Genomic DNA, 20906 nt, shown 5'->3' with positions numbered 1-20906 from the left:
TGGTGTTTAGCTCTACAATACTCTGCAGATTAAGTGAGTTTCTACATCTGGACTTCCTCAACCGGGACTGCCCCTGTGTGTTCGGTCTTTGACAGGTGCCATAAACAAACAGGGGACACTGTGGTTTCAGGGGTGTGGGTGCAGACCAAATTCTAGATCTGATCAAATTACAAATACCCATCCCTCCCCTCTGTTTCTCTAAAGAACATGTTTCTGTTTTAGAGAATATGCGGTTGTAAGGTACGCAATGTAAGGTACGCAATGTCCCCTATGTTCCCTCAAATCAATGCAGTCAATGCTTTAATACATGACGCACTTCTTATCCGTCTTCTCTCAGCCTCCTCTCCCCCCGGAGCCATCTAAGTCTGGGAGAAGGCTCATATTTTATCTTGACAAGGCAAAATCCATGCAACACCAAACTTCACAGGCCAAAATGTATTACGCAGAATAATGGATGGACTAGACAAGCATACAAGGCCAAGATGCAGGAAGGGGATATGATAGGATTTCGTCATTGGCCCACAATATGCTCTCAGTCAATGAACTGTTCTACAAGTTTACAGTTTGAGTATTTATGGCCTTACATATAAAATCACACACCTTCATCCCTTTACTTAAGAAGAGAGGGATGCAATACAAGCAGTGAAACCTACAAACAAAACAGTCAACCAAGAACATACAGGTTAAGTAAGTAATATGAATACATTTTTTGGGGAAACTTTGATTCACTGACAGCATTATCATGCTCCTGAGCAGGTTGAGTTTACTCAGTTGCCTTGGGCTGTTTGTTGATCTCTCAGCATGACGACTTAAAAGTTCATTCATGACCTTGAAAACAACAGTTGAATAAACAAAATCAACCCAAGGTCCACTTACTCTGTTTGTTCTGGAAAACAAATTCTAAATGGGGATTTAGAAAAACTGTTCCTGGACCTTATTGGGAATTGTACGACAAAACTCTATGAACTATGCACCATCAGGTTGGGTTAGTGTGAAATAACATCAAGCTGGGCTGGACTTCATCTACTTGTAAACGAAAGTTCATTCATGAACCTGCAAGATATTTGTAACAAGGCATACAAGGTGTTTGACTGAGCTCAAGTCTACCATTAAAGGTGCAGGATCATTTCGATTGCCTCTCAATGGCTCTCAACATGTCGGCATTATAAAAAAAAAATGCTGACAGAGCTAAATGTGTTTATCTGAAAGGGAACCGAAGGGTCGGTGCTAATCTTACGCGTTGCTGTCAGCCTTATTAGCTGTAACGCCGTGTGACAGCAGTGCAGAGCGCGGCCGTGAGCAGCCAGTGGGGCACGCTCACGTTCAACAATATGGATACAATACCATAAAGTATGGTTGCCCACTTTCTATTTTATGCCTACTTGGTGTATGACAACTGAAAATAATGTAAAAAAATCAATAATGAATTTGGAAACATTGGTTTAACGTGACAGTAGTGTTTACATAAAAATAATTGATTTCAATGGTAAATGTGATATTTAACTTCCTGTGTAAAGTGTGGCTGACTTTCAGGCTAATTAATCACATAGTGCGTTTAAGACTATCCCCACAAATAATGTGTTAAATGATTTTGCAATGCCTTGCTCCTTTCATTTCAGCAAAAAGTGCCAACAGCTAACGACAGACAAACACAGTTAGCGACTATGCTAAGTGGTTAACATAGTGGAGCAATTAAGCTAGCAGCTAAAAAGCTAAAAAGCTTTTAGGAGTTGATGAAACCAAAGCTAAGAAGAAAGTGAACACTGAAAGTCTTAATGCATGTTAATGTTGCTCAGTGTCTCTTAGATGTGCAGGCAACTCTTTGCTAACACCTTAGCGTTAGCCATATCAACTTGACAAATGTAGTGTTTACAGTTTGTTGCTACACCCTCAAGTGGCACAAAATAATGTGCCAAATGCTGATTTAAGGGCCCCATAATTCATAGCGTCACCACGGTAAAAACGTCCTGACGTTAAATCATCGAGTGTCCCGTGACCGTCACCGGTGTGTATTTAGCAGCTCTCACATCCTAATCACATCCACCGTGCCGCTCTGAGCTGCGAGTCGTGATGTCCCTGCGTGAGCTGGCTGTGTGTGTCATCTCTGACGTCACCGGCCCGCCCACATCGCGCTCCGTCTCCCCCGGTGACACACACACACACGCGCGCGCGGACACTCCGGCAGTGAGGAGCCGGTGTGCGAGCGAGCGTCACGGAGGGGGCACCGCGTCCGCAGCTCTTTTAACCCGCGAGTCCTCACTGGCATGGACACCGGAGGAGAGCGCTGAACATCCAGGAACCATGCCTACTGTCCTCGCTGGAAAAGGGAAACTTTCCGTTGTCTGTTTTCTACTCAGATGCGCGTATTCTCAGGTGAGAAGGGAGCGCGGAGTGTGGATTATAGCCTACTTATTAAACTGCTCGAGGGAGTCCTTGAATATTGTTCTTGCACAGGATTGTTTAAAGTCACCAAATTGTACATAGAGTACCTGCAGGTTATTTGTAAAGAATACCGACTATTGAAAATAAAATAAGAGGATAATTCCTGCAGAGTTGGTGCATTTTGTGCTCCTATCTTCATAAAAAAATCATTTTACAGATTAAAAGTGTTTCAGATTTCACTTAAGGGCACTCGACACAGATGGAAGTCATGAATAGAAGCTGTAAATAGCTGTAAATAACTTCAGTAATTGCTGATACTTTGAGAATGTAACAGGTGCTACTGTAGTTGGCTTGCCTGATGCTTGTTATGATGGCTTGTGGTTTGTTTGGCCCTGGGGGAGTTCACTCATCAGGGTATTGCACCAGAGCTGTATAGCCTGTGGTGCTAGTGGGTATATGGACACGTGAAACATATTGCACTTGATAATATCCAAACTAATGGACGTGTAAACTGAGGAAGCAGGCCTGGCTGTTGCTTGTGCAACGCCACAGGGAGGTAAAATACTGTCTGTGTTTATGTTTTTAATTTAGTGCTCGCGGCCCCATAACTGCCTTGTGGCTGTAGACAGTTTTCACACACACTGTTTTCCATCCGCAGCCTTAAGAGTCCACAAACTGAGACATTGACCTTAGTGAGTCATGCATGCAAGAAAAGACAGTTTCGTACACTCACATATGCATGCTGCACTACACACACATTTTTTTCTGCTGTGCATACTTATGCTGCACAGATGGCAAAGGGTGGGGCATGAGAGAAAGAAGCAAATCACCCAAATTAAATGGGATATAATGTGTTAAGGAAGTGCTCAAGATAATAGATCTCCATAACCAAGAAAAAAGTGTTCAGCAGATGAGGTCCACATAGAAATAAATACATGAACTCGGAACGATGAAAAAGTCAAAAAACAAAACAAATACAATGAGTGGGATTATGAATGAGGAACTAGAGGAAACAATGTTTTTTGGTACAAATTAAAGATCTGTTTCCACACAAAACTCCCAGTCATAATAAAAAAAACGCAAATAAAATGTCAAGCACCTACACAGTTGCACACAGTAATGTAGAGTATTTGTCCTTTATCTTAAAGCTTGAGCAGCATGGTTCCCTGCTGTCGTGCCAACAAGGTGAATCTGAATTCTGGGCTGAATTGTACAAAGGGGAGAAACGTGGGGGAGGGAGAGCGGGGTTGCCTAACACGCAGGGAAACAGAAAGTTGCTTGCGACAGAATCAGCATCCGTCTGATCATCTGCAGCTGTGATTTCTAAGATATGAGTCATCAACAGCCTCGTCTCAACTCTCACAATTACTGTGTGTGTGTGTGTGTGTGTGTGAGGTTTACAGTAAAGTTTAACACCAAGTTGTGAATCTTACAGCAAAAAGGCGGGAAGCAGAGTGCGGAAGGTTTTAGTGTGTGTGTGTGTGTGTGTGTGTGTGTGTGTGTTATCTTTGTGAGAGAGACTGAAAAGTTCACATTTCGAGCAACGACGTGTGAAAGAAATGAATGAGTCTAAGAGCTGTGTGTCTATGTACATGTGCAGAGCTGTATTTGCTGTTGAACTTGCGTACGTGTGGATTTTAGATGAGACACTCTGCACACTACTGTAATTCAGATGCTACAATACGGTATGTGTGCTTTTCTCCATGTGCTTGTGTAGTTGATACTGGACTTGTGTCTGTTGTTCTGAAGTGTTGCAAAACTCTGAACTCAGTCTGAACTTCCTGTGACATTTTCTCCTCGTTGACCCATCACCTCCTTTCTTCTGTTTTCCCAGGTAACAAGAAGCCAACACAACAGCTGTGCCAAAGATATTCTGGAGGTAAATAATTACTTTTTTTATTAATTGTTAAAAGTAATAGTCGTAACAGCATCAGTAATCGACTGTGTGTCCGTTTATATGTGCAATCATTCGGTGTGTTTCGAGTCATATTGTGGGTGATATTTTCTGGACTTTGCATGTGATTAAATCTTACTCCAATTTTGATCCATTTAAAACTGATATTGGAAGAAAATGTCAGAAAATAGTGCAAAAAAGTTGCAAATCGTAAAAGTGAGATGCTAGAATCAGTAAATGTATCTTGTTTACGATGCTATAAAACAGAGAAATGCAGTAAATCCTCACATTGGAGAGCAGGAACGTGAGAAAAAATGACATAAACAAATAATTGTATTATCTAAGAACAGTTGCAGGTACTATTTTTGTTGATCTATGAATAAATTATTCAAGGTTTTGAGGTATCGAGGTGGCCTTGAGGTTCCTACCTATTTCTTCTGTTATGTTGGAGGTTTTACAAGGCAGAGGATGTGTCGTATGTTTCCTGTCGCCAGTGTGGGACAGATAGGGGGAGCGGAGGAGGAGATTAGAGATACGGAACATGCGTTGGAGAAGGAAGATAGCAACGCACATAATGCTCCACCTGGGAGACCTTGTTGTTGTTGAAGGAGGAAAGGGGATGAGGGCTGGCGCTGTGTCCTTGGTGACTGCAGGAGAGATAACCAAGTGAAAGGATGAGCAGAGAGAGGAAACACTTTCCCTCCAGGGCTTACTGTGGAGGATGACAGGAGTGAGGAGGAGGAGGAAGGAGAGCAGACTCACCTGCCAGGTTCATAAAAGATGTGTCATCTAATAAGCTTCTTTGGATTTGATAGAATGAAACTGGGAACATTCCTTCTAGTAGACTCGATGTAAAGAAATTATTTGCTTTCTTGCCGAGAGTTTGGTGAGCTACAGCCAGCCGCTGGTTAGCTTAGCATAAAAAAACTAGCATAAAAACTTGAAACAGGGGGAACAGCTAGCTTAGCTCTCTCTAAAGGTAACACAATCATGCCAACTAGCCTAAAATACCACTAAACTCACGAATTAACATGTTATATTCAGTGTTTTGAAAATGCGTACAAACACTGAAGTGTAAAAATGGCCGCGGGGGTCATGTGCCAGGCTTTTTCTTGGCTTTTGTTTAGCTAATCTGTGCTAAGTGGCCATTGGCTAACTGTAGCTTCATATTCAGCATGCAGACACGAGAGTGGTAGTGTACTGTACTCTCCAAAACTATTCCTTTAGACCTCCACAGCTCACAGCCACACTCAGACCACAGACACACAAATCCCAGGACATCCGAGCTGATAAAACGTGACCTTTTCAAGATCTTGCTCACTGTTTCCGCCCTCACCCAGGGATCGTCACACACATTACATATACATTACACACTGAACCCCCATGCTCCCACATCATGGCACCGCTGAGGACAAAGGTCGTGCTAACATTTTACAAAATCAGGCCATTTTGTCAGCATCCATGAAGTCTGGTTCGTCTGAGTGTGACTGCGGGCAATCTAATCAACAGAGATTATAATCAGAGCAAGAGCAAAGACGGTGCACTGTGGATGCAGAGCTCTCTCCATGTGGCTGGCTTCCTCTTGAGTACCGTGCAGAGGGAACAAATAAGAAACGGGATCAATTTTCATAATAGGCCAGGTGTATAATCATATGTAATCATCACTCAAGTCTTCCCTCAGGGGGAGCGGTGGCACATGCTTGTCGCTGAACTGTGAGCATTCGCCACATGTATTTGAAATATAAGATTCTGAGTAATTTCATTCTCTTTCTTTTTTACTTCTTATTTTTATGTCAAATGAATATGCATTCGAAAACACATAACAGACATTCATAACAGACAGTGACACTGATTGAGACATGGCAGACATGGCTTTTGGAGAATATCTAATCAGGTGCGGGAATGTTGTGGATTTGTTAAAGGGTGTGAAGAGAAGAGAGCTACATACTCATGATTAGAAGGTTATGGCCATAAGAATGTAGTTGTGCTACCAGCTATAGGTGAGGTACCATCCACTTTTGCAGGGTGGGTAGACCAGGCATCATTTTCATAGTAAATGAATGCATTGTTTATTGTATTGATGATTCATTCATCTTTTAGTCTGTGAAATGTCAAAAATAATCAAATACAAATATATATATATATAATAATAAAGAAAGCAAATATCACAAGTTAACTGAGCATGAACTGATGTCTTAGAATTTAATATTTTCCCTAAATGTATTCAATTTACTTTGATATGATATTAAGAAAATAAACAAAATCATCACATTCAAGAGATTGTAACCAGCAGACCCGTATTTTTCTTTTATAAGTGAGGAAAATGAATAATCACTGACCAAATGTGTCCTTGAATAATTTTCTGTGATAAGACCACTTGGTTTTTTCAGCACTATCGGTACCCTGTAGTACATAACCCCCTTTTCAGTCCAGATTGGACCATTTTGTGTCCATTATAACTGCCGACATGTTTGTCGCAGCAGTGAACAACAAAGGACCTGGAGACTGAAAGGTGACTGTGCAGATGCTGTATCAGTGTGTCCTGCAGCTGCCCAAGGGTTGATGGATTCAGATTTTTCCACCTCTATTGTGCGTTCTTCAGTTGGCTATTGTATCCTCCAACTGTACAGGGATTTTCCCTGTTGCACTGGGTACTGATGATTACCTGTTGTAATCGAGACACGAGACACCTGACGTCTCATACGTTCATTTTCTCAGAGCCACGTTTCATGCAACAAGTGTTTTGATGAGCTGTCTTGTGTTCTGGCTCGCTGATTGCGCACTTTTGAGATCGCTGCCTTTGATAAGCTAAGAAACTCGACAGACTAACGGTACTCAGGAATGCTAAATCATGTCTTTTAAAAAAAAGTTTAGATTCGATTTTTAGCCCGATTTTTAAATTGGTTCACAAACAAATGGGGCCAGGATCTTTAATGTGCTCACTTAGTGAACAGAGAAACATTTACTATTCGAAAGAGAAAAGAGCAGTGAAACCAGAACAAAAAAATAGATTAAAAAAATAAAGCAGATACTTGAAATACCTGAAAATAGATACAGCTGGCGATCAATAAAAAAGAAACTAAATGATAGCACAGAAATCTTGCACACAGCTGCAAAGTGCACACTCCCACACCAACACACATCTCTTGGTCTACAAGAAACACTACACACTGAGAATAACCCTTATTTATATCTTGTCACACTCCCTCTGGTGGGGAGGAGCCGTGCTGATAACGAGAGGCTCAGCTGTAAAACTGTATGTGTGTAAATCTAAATGTTAAGAGATAAGTTGCTCCTAAATGAAAGAAAATTAAGAAAGTTCGAGTGACAGTTTTAGGATGTCTGGAGTTTCTGCATGTGAAGAACATTAATCACAGTGGCGTCTCACAAATTCCCCCCCCCCCCTCCCTCTCTGTTGCACAGGACATGACCCAGCAAGCCTTAGGGGGTGACCAGGCCCAACGAATCCTCTACAACTCTAAAGTATGTGTGTGTATTGCATATGTGTTTGTTCTTTATCTTTGATGATTAATTAAAGGGGAACTTCACAGATTTTGCATAATAAAGTCCGTTTACAGGTCTACTGCGTATGTGAAAAATTGTACGAAGCCTTTTGTGGCTCCACAGGGGAATCTGATGAATTGCCTCAAATGATGTCACTTGAGGCAAATTATCAGACTCAGTTTGGCCTCCAGATCTGGAGGTGTGAAGTTAGAAACAAGTGAACTTACCAGACCCCTGGAGACCTCTCCTCATCTCTGCTTGGGGCTAGCAGCTCAATGCTACATTAGCCGCTACCAGAATAACACACCTGCATCTCAGAAGCAAACTGTCAATCAAGTTCCATTGTAATGTAGGCGCCTGGTGCGTCAATATTTATCCTTTTTTTTTTTAAACTGTCTGTCTTGAGTCGAATAATATTATACTGTAGGGCAAAGCTAAATCTGAGTACTCTTTTAGACATGTAAACAGAGAATTCTGCTCACAATCTTTTGTTCTCCTTCTTTCCAAGGAAGCAAAACTACCGACTGCACAACAAAGGCAAAGTATGTGTTCACTGACCGTTTGCTTGTCTGATATGTGCAATATTTTACAATTGGTTGATATATGGTTTGTTGCCTGGTTTTAAATATGTTTTCTCTCTCTTCCTCTGTGAGGTCGAGGGGATGTTCAGCTGCGACTGACCCGTCACCCTCGCGTGGCACCTCACAAATCGTAAGTGGGTAATGAGGAAACATGATCCACCGAAGGTCATCAAACACAGACAATATAATACATCACACACATGATTTATGTCTTCTTCTCAACAGCTGTTGTAAAATCAGGTAGAAATCACGAACATCCTCGTTTGTACAGCTACAGAGAAAAGCATTAACGACAGTGAAGGGAAATGGACATATAGAGCCAGTCCACACGGCGTTTCAGGCTACATAACAAAGGTCAGGTCAAAGGCCAGTGAACATTCCTGAACGCTCTCAGTTGAGACCGATGTGCTCCTGGTTGTTTTCTCTTTACATCCTCTTTTTACTGTGAAACACATGTTCAGAGTTGTAAGCCAACTGAAACTTCTCCCGTGTGCCAAGCGTGTAAACTATGGTGGCTGACGTGAAAATGCAAATGACCCGATCCAGAGCCAGTGTTTGTCTGTTTAGGGCTACTGTAGAAACATAAATGGCTCATACATTCTTATTTTAAGGTAATTATACAGTAAAGAAAAGATACTTTTTTATTAATATTATTATCTGCCAATAGATCCCTCTGAAAGCTACACACTGGCTCTTAAGCAAAACGTTATTGAAACAAAGGGCAAAAATGAAACCCGGCTATTTGAATAAAACTGAAGAAAAAGAACACCTGACAAAAGAAAGCTGCAGCCTCACAGCAAGCTGCCAACTCCTCTCTCCCCCTGCTCCAGTAAATGGCATTTCCCTTTCTCAGCCTCACCTAACTGGAACCTTCCACCTACCCAGGTCAGCACAGGGTGAGCCAAACAGAGCAGGCATCCAGATCATGAAAAGCATAATGTAAATACCATCAATACAAGGTTTCTGAGTTGCTGCTGCCACTCGATTCATCTATGGGCTCTCATTACGTACCAATGAGCACTCCAAATATACTGCAGAACTACACCGTACCTATCTCAGTGCCCAGCCCCTCCCTGCTCAAAGAAGAAGAAACACTCTCCTTCACTGAGCTGCCGAGCAGCTGATCCACCACATCCCAGACTGAAGAGCAACCCTTGAGCCCAGAAATGAAACAAACTTAACGAGCTTGTGTCCTTTCTACAACTTAATTGACGATCAAATAAACTGAAACATTTGACTGAAATTAATAATGAAGCAGTCACAGAAATACTGATGGATTTGTACCAGCACCAGAACTGTCCTTTAATTAAGTCTGTCTGGTATCGGCCATGATGTGACCAATCCACATTAAAAACAGCTTATTCCACAATATCATTATACAATTCACAGTATTCCCGGGTATTGTGTTATTGTACATGAAAATGATCTCCATGTGTCCCACGCAGGGATTTATGTAGATTTTAAATGTGTGGAAAAGAGAGCAATGCTCGATAATCGGTATTGGCTGAGTTGAGGTTGGCTCAGAATCGCCACTGGGGGCGAAACGGTTGGATCGGTGAGTCTCTATTGAAAACACTGGCGATTAAAAGTACAACATTGCGTCAGTGTGTTTCTCTTTGCTTACAGCATGCTTGCTGATGACCTGAAGCTGAGCAGTGACGATGAAGACACTCAAAGGGTAGGTGACTCTCAAAGTGCTTTGAAGATACTATTTCTATATTAACATTTCTTTGTTGATAATGGTTAATAATGATAACATTAGTATTCTTCTTTTAGTAAGATACAAAAAGTGAATTTTATAAATGTGGATCATACACAAAGACTGAGTTGGCTGTTGATGTATGAACCACTTCAATCAGTCAACGGGAGAAAGCTAGATGGAAAAAAAAACGACAGGCTTGTGGCATCTTTTTTCAGTGTAGTTTATTTTGTTAAATATATTTTTTGTATATAGAAGCACTTAATATGTAACTGATTGTTGTTTTTGTATATGCATTACTGGAAGATGCATGTTTTGTAAGATAGCAGTGTCTTCTAATCCCATGTGGGATGGGCCAAATATTTGGCATGAGAGAGAAATAATGACTATAACTAATTAAGTAACTGTTTGACCTAAGCTGTTTTTCCAGTAGTGTTTAATAGTGTGCACACACGCCCGTACGCAGTTTAGGCCAACTGCCACTTACTTAAGAACTGTTTCTGTACTTGCTACCAAGGATGATAAGACTTGAAGACAGCAGTGGTAACACATTGAGTGTAGCAAGCTGTTCACTACGCTGCAGCTTTGTATGATACGTTTCTCTTTCTGTTTGTTGTTGTTGTGTGTTGTCCCTGAAGGCAACTCATGAGTCAGCTTCCTGGGATGGGCACAGGTACTTCATTCCAAATATAATTTGCATATTGTGGATATGAGCTTTGGGTGTTTGTCTGTAAACTTAAGTTAAATAGTGTGATTAACAACTGTATCCGTCTGCCTCTGTGTGTGTGTGTGTGTGTGTGTGTGTGTGTGTGTGTGTGTGTGTGTGTGTGTGTGTGTGTGTGTGTGCGCGCGCGTGCTCCACTGTGTACATACGCTTGACTCCTCTCTGATGTTTGTGCGTGTGTTGACTGACAGCCTGTCAGCACAGCGAGCGCACACACATGGCAGGCGAGTGAGACATTCCAGCTCTGACTCTTCGGGCTCAAACTCCGCCGTCGGGTCGTGCAGCAGCAGTCTGTACTCCCGGAGCCCCAGCCAGAGCCCAGACGCTCGCCCTGATCCCGCGTCACCGCCGTGCAACAGCAAGGAGGTACCAATGCTGAGTATCCGGCCTCCCCTTCTTCCGCTCTCAATCTTCTCTGACCCATGCCTCGCCTGTGTGTCTCTTCCTCTGGTTGTGTGCCCTCGGGGGGAATTCTCTACAGGGAGTGGTGGCCTCGAGGCAGTTGACGGCAGGTATGGAGAGGGACAGAGGAATGAGGAATGACTGTGAGTTGGATAGGAGGTGGAGGAGGAGGAGGAGGGTGAGGGGCAGAGCTAGCTTTGGGAATTAGTGCCTGGGTGTCATGTCAACAGGCCCAGTCTTAAAAAGGAAAAGCCCTCGGGAGGTGGAAGTCATCAAGACTCGATCTCATGTTGACATGTACAACTGGAGTTACCTTTGCTTTCAAAACAACAGTGCACACATAGGATGTGGACTACTTGCGTATCGTTTTCTTAGATAAGTATTGAATGGGTGACTTAGCGCCGGGTTGGTATGATGGACTTTTGGAGGTGTGGGGCATTGTGGGGGTTGAGACGTGTGCTACGTGGGGAATGAAAGGGAAACCTGCTCCTCTTTTATGAATGGAAGGCCCTGTACAACATAGTGGTCTGCATTACTAAACATGCACTACATTTGGGCCTCTATAGAGAGGGGAGGGAGTGGAGTGTTTGGGGGTGGGGGCGGCAGGAGGGCAGGGGGGTGCACACCATGTGTTTTTCATTTACGTGGACTGTTTAAATGTCTCCCAAGGAAGAGATGGGGGTTGGAGTTATGGAAGCAGCGAATCCAGAGTTCCAGGTAGTGAGAGAAAGAGGGAGGGCCCGAAAAGAAGGAGGGAGAGCAGTCGAGACGGTACAAGAGATGCAGTGTCTTCTCTGGAAAGAGGGCGAGGGATGTGGGGAGGGGGGTCACTGTTTGACTTGAGGAGTAGAGGTTTAATTTAGTTCCTGGTCAGCGACGAGAGAGAAACGGGCAAGAGAGAGAGAGAGAGAGAGAAAGAAGTTTGCTCTCCAGCCGTGAGTATTCTCTTTGTTTTTTTGGGGGTTTTTTCAGGAGAAACTCCTGCGCTTTCTTGTGGTTGTCTCATTTTTGGTTGCCACGCCAGTTGTTAAGCAAACATTAGGTGATTCATTTGCCATAATTGGATGGGGGTTGAACTACTGTAAGTACATATGTGGACTGTGAGACCATGTAGAAAGTAGGCTATTGAAAGGAGGGTAAAATGTCAGCTGGAATTTTTGGTGAACCCACACTTTTTCAGACATGAGTCATAATCCAGAGTTGCGTTTTTTTGGAGCTTGAATTGTTTTAACAGCAGCTGGGTCAGTGATTTGTTATGTACATTATAAATGGTTCTTTTGCAATGTGAGAATATTGCGGTATATGTTTGCCTTTCCTCACATGGTTGAAGGTCTCTGCTTGCACCTTGTTATCTCTGAACTAATATACTGTACCTAAAGACATGTGTACAGTGGTGGAATGTAACACAGGGCATATACTCATGTCCTGTACGTAAGTACAATTTTGACATACTTGTACTTTACTTGAGTATTTCCTTTTTCTGCTGCTTCACTATGTTTATATTTATATTTGAGCTTAAGTTACTCTTCTTATTGAGATGTTTCAACTTTCAAATGATCACCTTTTAAATGATGATACATACTGTATGTTCCCTGCATACATATAATGTCCTTCTTATCAAGTCACTTTAAAATATTTGTCTTTAAAATATGAAAATAGACTCATACTCATACTAGGAACCACATGTAGTCAGAATTGTGTTTATAAAATCTGAGCTTTTGAATTGTTTTGAACTGAGACTCAACTCCGCACCTGTCTACGAGAAGGAGTGCATTAAGCCTCACTATCAGCAAAGATTCATTTGAACTTCATCTAGTTTATGATTAATATTTGTTCCTCTCTTCTTCTGTGCTTTCTTAAGAGTGATCACCCTTCTGCGGCCCAGTGGCAGTTGGATAAATGGCTGAAGAAGTCCCGGGGAAAATCTTCCAGCAGTGACCAAGTGCCCTCCGAGAGCATTCCAGGACGTCCTCCCTCTCCCCACACCCAAAGAGCCCCATCTCCAGCCAGGTTCTGGGACAGCAATCAGGAATACAGCCCGAGCCAAAGCCCTATTCCCAGCCCACAGTTCAACTTCAGCCACACCAGCCACCTACCTAGCCCTGGTTACAGCTACTGCCCTAGCCCCAGCCCATTCCCCAGCACATGCCCAAGTCCCAGCCCAAGCCCGGGGCAAAGCCTGATCCCCAGTCCGGTTCCAAGTGTTTGCCCCAGTCCGTGTGGGAGCCCGAGAGCCAGCCGTAGCCCTAGCCCTATATCGAGAGACCCTCCAAGAAGCCCAAGTCCAGGCCTACCTACTCCTTCCAGGGTACGACACGGCCCTGAGGTTCAGAGAACACAACCTAGCCTAGCGACCAATCCCCACAGGACAAAAAGTAGGTCATGGATTACCCCATTGCCTAACACCGACACCAAGAGCAGGCCGACAAACAGCACTAATCTTCAGCCAACTCACCAGCACAGGCCCAAGACTCGACCCACACAGGACCAAGACCAAAGCAAAACTAAGACTTCTGCTGTTTTAAACTCTAAACAGAGTCACGGCCATAAATCTAGACCCAAGTCTAACTTTCATCCTAGTTCTAAACAGCTCTCTGAGGCTCCCAAACACACGTCACATTTTGAGCAAATCCAGAGTAGCAGATCAAACCACAACTCCAACAACAAACCCAGGCCTTTGTTTCAATCTAGCTCACAACATAGCCCCAAAATATCAAAGCACTTAGTTCCCACTAGTCGTGAAACCAACTCTGGTCATAGTTCTCAATCCCAATCGAACCCTAAAGCTGCAACTAATCATAATACTGGGTTGAGCTCCAGACCAAACCCCAGCCTTAAACCTAGGGCCAAGTCTTCGGAGGCTGCCGCCCCAACTCCTGTGCATGTTAATCATACGATAACACGGAAGAAACCCCAGTCCAAGGAACAGGAGGTAGACCTCAGAGGAGATCATCTGACCCAAGCTGAGGGCACAGAACACGAGAGAAAAGAGGACAGACATCGGAAAAAGCAACAAGGGACACAGGAGAGAAAGGAAGACAGGAGGCTGGCGGAGGAGCAGCTACTGAGACGTCCCTGGATCCATAGTTCGGCAGAAGAAGACGAGGAGGAGGAGGAGGAGGGAGTGGTAGAGAGGCAGAGGAGGAGAGAGGAGACAGTAAGAGGGGAAAACAGAAGAGGAAGGGACCAGCAACTTAGACGTGAATGGCAAACAGTCCAGGTCAAACAAAGACCGCTTGCCAACACTGAGCGACACTGCCTTGAAGACAACTCCCACCATCAGGGAAGGACAAAAAAGGGAGGGAGAAGTGAGGAGAGAGAGTTGCAGCAAGAACCATCACCTCCTTCGTCACGTTCCCCAACTCCTCACAGACCATCCTCCTCACCCTCCGTCTCCTCCTCTCCAAATTCAGACTCCGAATCTGAATATCAGGCTCCGATCACCAAAGTTCCAGCAGACTCCACCTCTTACAAGAGACTCCCCAAGAGAGGGCAGCAAAGTCTGGGCAGGCCCGACGCCAACAGGCCGAAGGTTGTGCACCCCGGAGGACCCACCTCGGGTCACCCAAGTGAGGGGAAGCAAAAACTCTACACCCTGGTCCCATACGGGCGAGGTGAACAAACTACAGCGCCTTCGCAGCGAGGGCTTAGAAATCTGGTGGTGCAGATAGACCTCTGCCTTCTCAAAAGGGTCCCGGACAGCACTACTAGTTCCGCTGTTAAAAAACCCTCCTCCTCTTCCACCCCTTCATCTACCAAGGACAAGCAAAGAGAGGCTATGAAACACCTGTATGTCCCCGAGACCGCGACGAAAGACAGCAAAAGGAAACGCAAGGTAGACAACACGTACATACATTTGCCTTGATGCGTAGATCTGTGCACGCTTCCACGCATTAATAATATGTAAGCATCGATGCGGGCTTGTTCTTCAAAGCATGTGTGTTTGTGTGTGACCAGTTGGAGAATGGTGTGTCACACAGAGAAAGCAAGAGGAGCATCCCTCATGCAAAGGACCTCTCAGGCCACACAGAGTCTTTATCTCACTCGGCTGAGCGCAACTTTGTGACGGAGACCGTGCACAACGGGTAAAATAACACCACACAAACACACACACACACACTCACACCACTTTGTCTCACAAACGCATGTGTAATCACACTGTTTGCACAAATACAATAAGCACGTTGTACGTATGTGGGTGTGTGTACTTGCAGGTTGTTGGAGGAGTACTTGGACAGCAAGAGGCCGTTGTCTCCCCTGTCTCCACTGTCCGACAGCCCTCCGTCCACCAAGCCTCCCCCCAAAACAAAGACCTCAGAGCAGCATCACGCCCACAAGAACAGGGACAAGAATAGAGATTCTGCTCTAAAGGTGTGACAGAGAAGTACTCGTTGAGATCATCCCAACACCATTCCTCGCAGCCTTTCGGTTTATTTCACCTCTTTTTCTTCACCTGTCCGCCACACAGCCCAAGACGGAGGTGGAATGTGTGAAAGTGTCAAGACAGCCCCAACCACCATCCGAGTCCTGGGGCCCTGCAGGACACAGGGGGGCCGTGCCAAACAATGACACGTGAGCCACACTGTTTAATGTTTGTCTGATACAGATTAACCAGACACCTGTGTGTGTTGTGATATACCGGTGACAAAAACATTGCGACTGCACTGCACTTATTTTTCTGTGTTTCTGTGCATCTCAGTCCGCACCACGCTGAGTACTACTTACATGAAGCTAAAAGGATGAAGCACCGTGCAGACGCAATGGTGAGTCATTGATCTCGGTCTGAATATGAATTGCTGACAGTGAAGCAAGGCTGGGATGTTGTACAATGATTGTGGACCCCAGGAAGAATAGCTGCTGCTTTTGGCTCAAGCTATTAGCGATCCTAAATGACAAATTGAAGCAATACATTTGCTTTCTGACTTGGAGTAAAATGTGAAGTTGGGCAACATTTGAATTTCAATGTGTTCAGAATGCAAGCACACAAACAACTTTATGTACACGGCCCATTTGTTTTCAGGGAAGATACAAAGTACCTCACAGAGAAACACAAAGATACTATATGTATAATCTATATACAGTGTATGTAAATGCTATGCCTTGGTCAATCAGGAGGCCTGTGTCAAATGACTTGTCATTTTTGATAGGGTCATATTTAATAAGCAAGACAGAGAGGTATTTAACACGGCCATTTACGGCTTTAAAATGGAGAATTTTGGTCCACAGTCTTTTTAGGTAGACCAGCAAGCGAGATGCTGCATTAGTCCAACAAACAAAAGATACAACCATGTATATGTTTTTTTTTTGCATCTTCTTGAGACAAGAACTCTGTTATTGTAGGTTTTTTTATGGTAAATGGCAGTAATGTGTGTGCATGGCTGTGTAACATAGAATAAATGATAACACCTAGAATTCTTGAGCTATAGTGGTGTATTTACAGGGAGAGAGAGGCTGAATAAGAACATATTCCCTGCCCAAGAAAGTCATAAACAGATTGATCCAGGACGTGTTCAGCCGAGTTTAGCACAAAGACTGGGAGCAGAGGGAAACGACTAAAGATTAAAAATATATAACATTCAAGGTGCTCCAAAGTTGTGTTATAGACATCACCTCTCTGGCTAGCAAGCCAGCCACTGGTACATCCAAGAATCACCTGGGTTTTTGTTAAAATTACAGAAAGAAACATCTAAGAAACTGTGGAAGTTACTGAGTGATTCGGTCACATAGTGTTACCAAAACAAAAACCTAAGGGGGAAAACAGCAACAGTGAGTTGCATCTTTAAAGATATGTTGTGACCTCACAGATCGGCTCCCAGCTAAAAATTAGAAATATTTGCCCAGGGAGAGGCCAATATTAAGTCTAATATTTCCACTGTGTTACACTAGTTCGTCCGGCATGACTGAAGCGGGCAAATGAAGGTGAAGAACGGAGCCTCACAGTTGTTATCAGACACCTTTTGATGGAGCGAGGTCAGCTGTTTCCCCGACATAGAGTTGTTGTGCTACACACCTCCTGGATCAATCTTTTCTCCTGCAAAGAGCTAAAGACATTCTCAGCTAATTCCTGCTTGTTTTAGACACTTAAGGCTGTGACGATATTCCTTTAATATTTTCTCCCACTCTTACTTATGTTGGATGTCTTATATCCAGGTGGATAAGCTGGGGAAGGCTGTGAATTACGTCGACGCCGCCCTCTCCTTTATGGAATGTGGGAAAGCAATGGAGGAAGGGCCACTAGAGGCAAAGTCTCCTTATACCATGTACTCAGAGACAGTGGAGCTAATTAGGTGAATTCCTCATTCATGCAAAAACAGATGCAAGTCATTTACATTTGAGAAACTAAACATACACTCTCACACATGCATATGTGCACATACACGACCTGCAGCTCCACTGGTAACAGTCCTGTGTCTTAAGGTACGCAATGAGGCTGAAGAGCCACTCCGGCCCTGGGGCGAGACAGGAAGACAAACAGCTGGCGGTTCTGTGGTGCGTATGTCCTTTCCTCTGTTTACACCACATCCATCATCACAGTGAAGGACGCGCATTCTGACGATGATTTGTGACTCCGTCTGAGCCTCTTTGACTTGCGCTTGTGTTGTCCACAGTTTCCGATGCCTTGCCCTCCTTTACTGGCAAATGTTTCGTTTAAAGAAGGACCACGCGTTTAAGTATTCCAAAGTTCTGCTGGACTACTTTAAGGTATATCTATAAACAGGTCTGATGTTCCAGGTACATAAAGGCATTTACACTGAGAGATTTCTGGACCGTTTTTGGTGGAATGTAAACATCTGGGTTTGGATGACTGGTTTGTGGTGTCATTACAGAGTTCTCCCAAAGTGCCTTCTACACCACCCGGTTGGAGTGACTCTGGGAAGTAGGTGGATAATGACTATATTACATGATCTCGGTTTGATTCATTTGCTTTTCATTCCAGCCACCAAATACTCGATCATTACCACGCGGTTGTACATGTATTTTCACCACCAGGAGCACAGGAGGGCCCCCTTCTTCACTCTCGCCCGATGCCAAACATCTGGGACGGGGTTCACACGGGGGCACCGCCTTCCCCTCGCTCATAAGCATTCCCCAACGAATCCACCAGATGGCAGCAAATCACCTGAACATTACCAACAGTGTCCTGTACAGCTACGAGTACTGGGAGGTGGCAGACAACCTCGCAAAGGAGAATAAAGGTATAGCAGCTGCTCTGAGCGACACAGATTTACATGAAAATAAGCCGCATATGTAAAATGGATGTTTCTGAACACCCATGATAGTGGGAGGTTTTGAGAGCACTGTCTTTTGTCTTTTTCATTACAGAGTTCTTCAACTACTTGAATACTTTGTCTGGGCCATTGACTCTTCACAGTAGCATCGCTCATGCGGTCCAGTACACCCGACAGGCTCTTCAGTGGATACGCATTAGTGCCAAACTTAACTAACAAGGAGAGGATTTACTATAACCGGTCTCACTTTGAAGAGACAGAACTCTGGATCTCTATGCAGCTGACAGGACGGCACCGATACCCTCTGAGCTGGTTGGAGTTGGTTGAAATCCCATGGAGCCCGACGATCCTCATGGGATGTCGGGGTGCTTACTGTGTGCGAAGCCTTCTGAAGGAGCAGCCTTTTAACTTGTCACCGGTGAACTACCGGCAGCTTCTTCCTCATCGTTGGATTAAGCTGAAGAGTCGCGTGTGCTATGGATTCGAAGTCTGTAACCATTTGCCAAATGTCCCACGGTGACAGAAACAGGACTCTCGTACAACACAGCTGTTTGTGCAATTGCATAATGTGAAGCCTTTTTTCATACTTTGGAATAAATCATTATCCAGCAGACTGTTTCTCTCGGGCCAAAACAAGAGAAGATGCAAAAAAGAAAAAGACCAGTCAATCATATTCCCCTTTCTACGAAGTAGAAAACTTGTTTGCATCTTTTCTAATGAAGGTTTTAACAATTCTTATTTTTTTTTTATCACTTATGTTTTCACTTTTACATGTTTTTACTGTGCAATATTTGATGGATTATCAGTTTTCTTTTTTTTTAAAAGAACAAAAACGAAAGAAATAAAATCTTGGGGAGTCTAGTTGCTGACTCAAGGTTCCTTTTATGAAAAAGTTTATTTTTGTCCCTGTTTTGAATGTGGGAATTTGTAATTTAGTGAATAATGAAGGTAAGGAGATCAACAACTTTATAGTCTTGGGTCTGGTTCAGGAGTTTGCATTTTAAATTCACAGCTTGTTTGGTCACCAGTGACTAGTCTGAAGATGAGTGTTCTTTAGGACTGCAAGCTATAACGTGCACCGTTTTAGGTTTTTATCTATCTCCCAAAGAGTACAGGTAGGTCATGTCCAGTCATCAGGGCCTTCCACTAGGATATGAAGTATCCAGCAAGTGGGAGAAAGTAGACAGCAAGGGTAGTCCGGGGGCATGCCCCCGCTGGGTGAAAAACTTTGGATATAATCGCTTAAATTTGGCCTCTGGCACTTTTTAATGCCACTATTGCATAATTTAGTTTGCCTTTTGTAAACATGTATTATTGTAAAGCACAATTAGGCTTCTTGTGCCTTTTAGCCCAGACAGTCAGCTGTTAATCATTTTGGGTGGCATCTTTCTTCTCCCTTTTCTTCTCTATTGTTATACTCCGTACGTAAATACTCTCTCCCAGTCACATCACTGGTCTCGTAGCTCTGAACCAGCAGTGCCAATCACAGTGAAACGTGATAACTACAGCTCAGCAAGGAGAGCTTAACTGTGATGCTTCAGAGCGCCATGACGTGAACACACGTCACCAAAAATCTGCACACAAAGACAAGTTGAGTATTATTTTCCATCAGTTTGAAAAACCAAGACATTGATTTGGTTAAACTGTTGTTTTCCCAGCGTTTACTGAATGTTAACAGGATTTTGTAATTGTTTTACTTTCTCAGAAAGTTATAATACTAACGTTCCCATAACGTTATATTCCTAACATTACTGAACGTTGTATGTTATCAGAATCTGGTTATACTGTAGCAGCTTGCACCCGGTACTACAAAGCAAGGTTTGGGGTTACTGAGGTAACTTTAAGGTTAAATAACCCTGTGAACGAAGTAACTTTTATTCTCTAAGAATCATAGACTCTATATATATTTTTCCTGCATCTTTCAGCTGCAACTGTGTAACTTTTAGCCCGGATTACGTGTTTAACTCCTTCGTATTTGTTTAATAATATAGTTTGCTCCTCGTTTGAAGGTTCAGGGTTATTTCTTTGTCTTTCTTTCAGGTACTGACACACACTACAGGCATGGGTGAGTCAGACTTGTTTGGTCCAGTTAGGCAGAGATCTCCTTGTCTCTCTACACACAACCACCAATCACTCCCTGACTCTCCATCTCTGCTACTATACTTCCTGCTGCACCGACACAGAAGTCGCGCATGTAACTTCAGCATCCGATGTCTGGTGCCATAGCAACAGAGAACAACCAATAAGGGAGCTCTTGAGGACACAACAAGCCTCGGGTCAGAGCATCCTGGTGCTTTTGATTCTGGGAAATGGGATTTGTTGCAAACTACCTTAATGTTCTTTCCCTGGATTATGACCTGCTTCATTCCGCTATCACTTGAAGGGGACTGTTATGTACATTTAAGTAGGTCACTTACATTTGACGTCAGTAAATCAATGCTCTTGTTAAGAGTATTTAAAACCTGCCATTGTTGCCTTACATGATCAATTA

At 43.6% G+C, this 20906-nt stretch overlaps 1 protein-coding gene across 1 annotated transcript; it reads left to right on the top strand.

Moving 5' to 3' along the window:
• Window positions 1–2301: 2301 nt before the first annotated feature.
• aff3 (AF4/FMR2 family, member 3) lies at window positions 2302–19276 on the top strand (the record flags this gene model as incomplete). The annotated part of the gene is made up of 19 exons (XM_079170337.1): window positions 2302–2373; window positions 4217–4261; window positions 7700–7759; window positions 8289–8322; window positions 8434–8491; window positions 9988–10039; window positions 10699–10733; window positions 10976–11150; window positions 13048–15021; window positions 15144–15271; window positions 15401–15557; window positions 15655–15758; window positions 15886–15949; window positions 17337–17473; window positions 17604–17675; window positions 17795–17888; window positions 18014–18063; window positions 18177–18382; window positions 18510–19276. 19 exons carry the CDS (start codon window positions 2302–2304, stop codon window positions 18629–18631), a joined length of 3639 nt encoding a protein of 1212 aa, XP_079026463.1. The 3' UTR covers window positions 18632–19276.
• Window positions 19277–20906: the final 1630 nt, after the last annotated feature.

Source organism: Pholis gunnellus (genome assembly GCF_910591455.1).
Source record: "Pholis gunnellus genome assembly, chromosome: 12".
Lineage (NCBI taxonomy): Eukaryota > Metazoa > Chordata > Actinopteri > Perciformes > Pholidae > Pholis > Pholis gunnellus.
The sequence above is the reverse complement of the archived record's forward strand: the minus strand, read 5'-3'. Positions and strand labels throughout refer to the sequence as shown.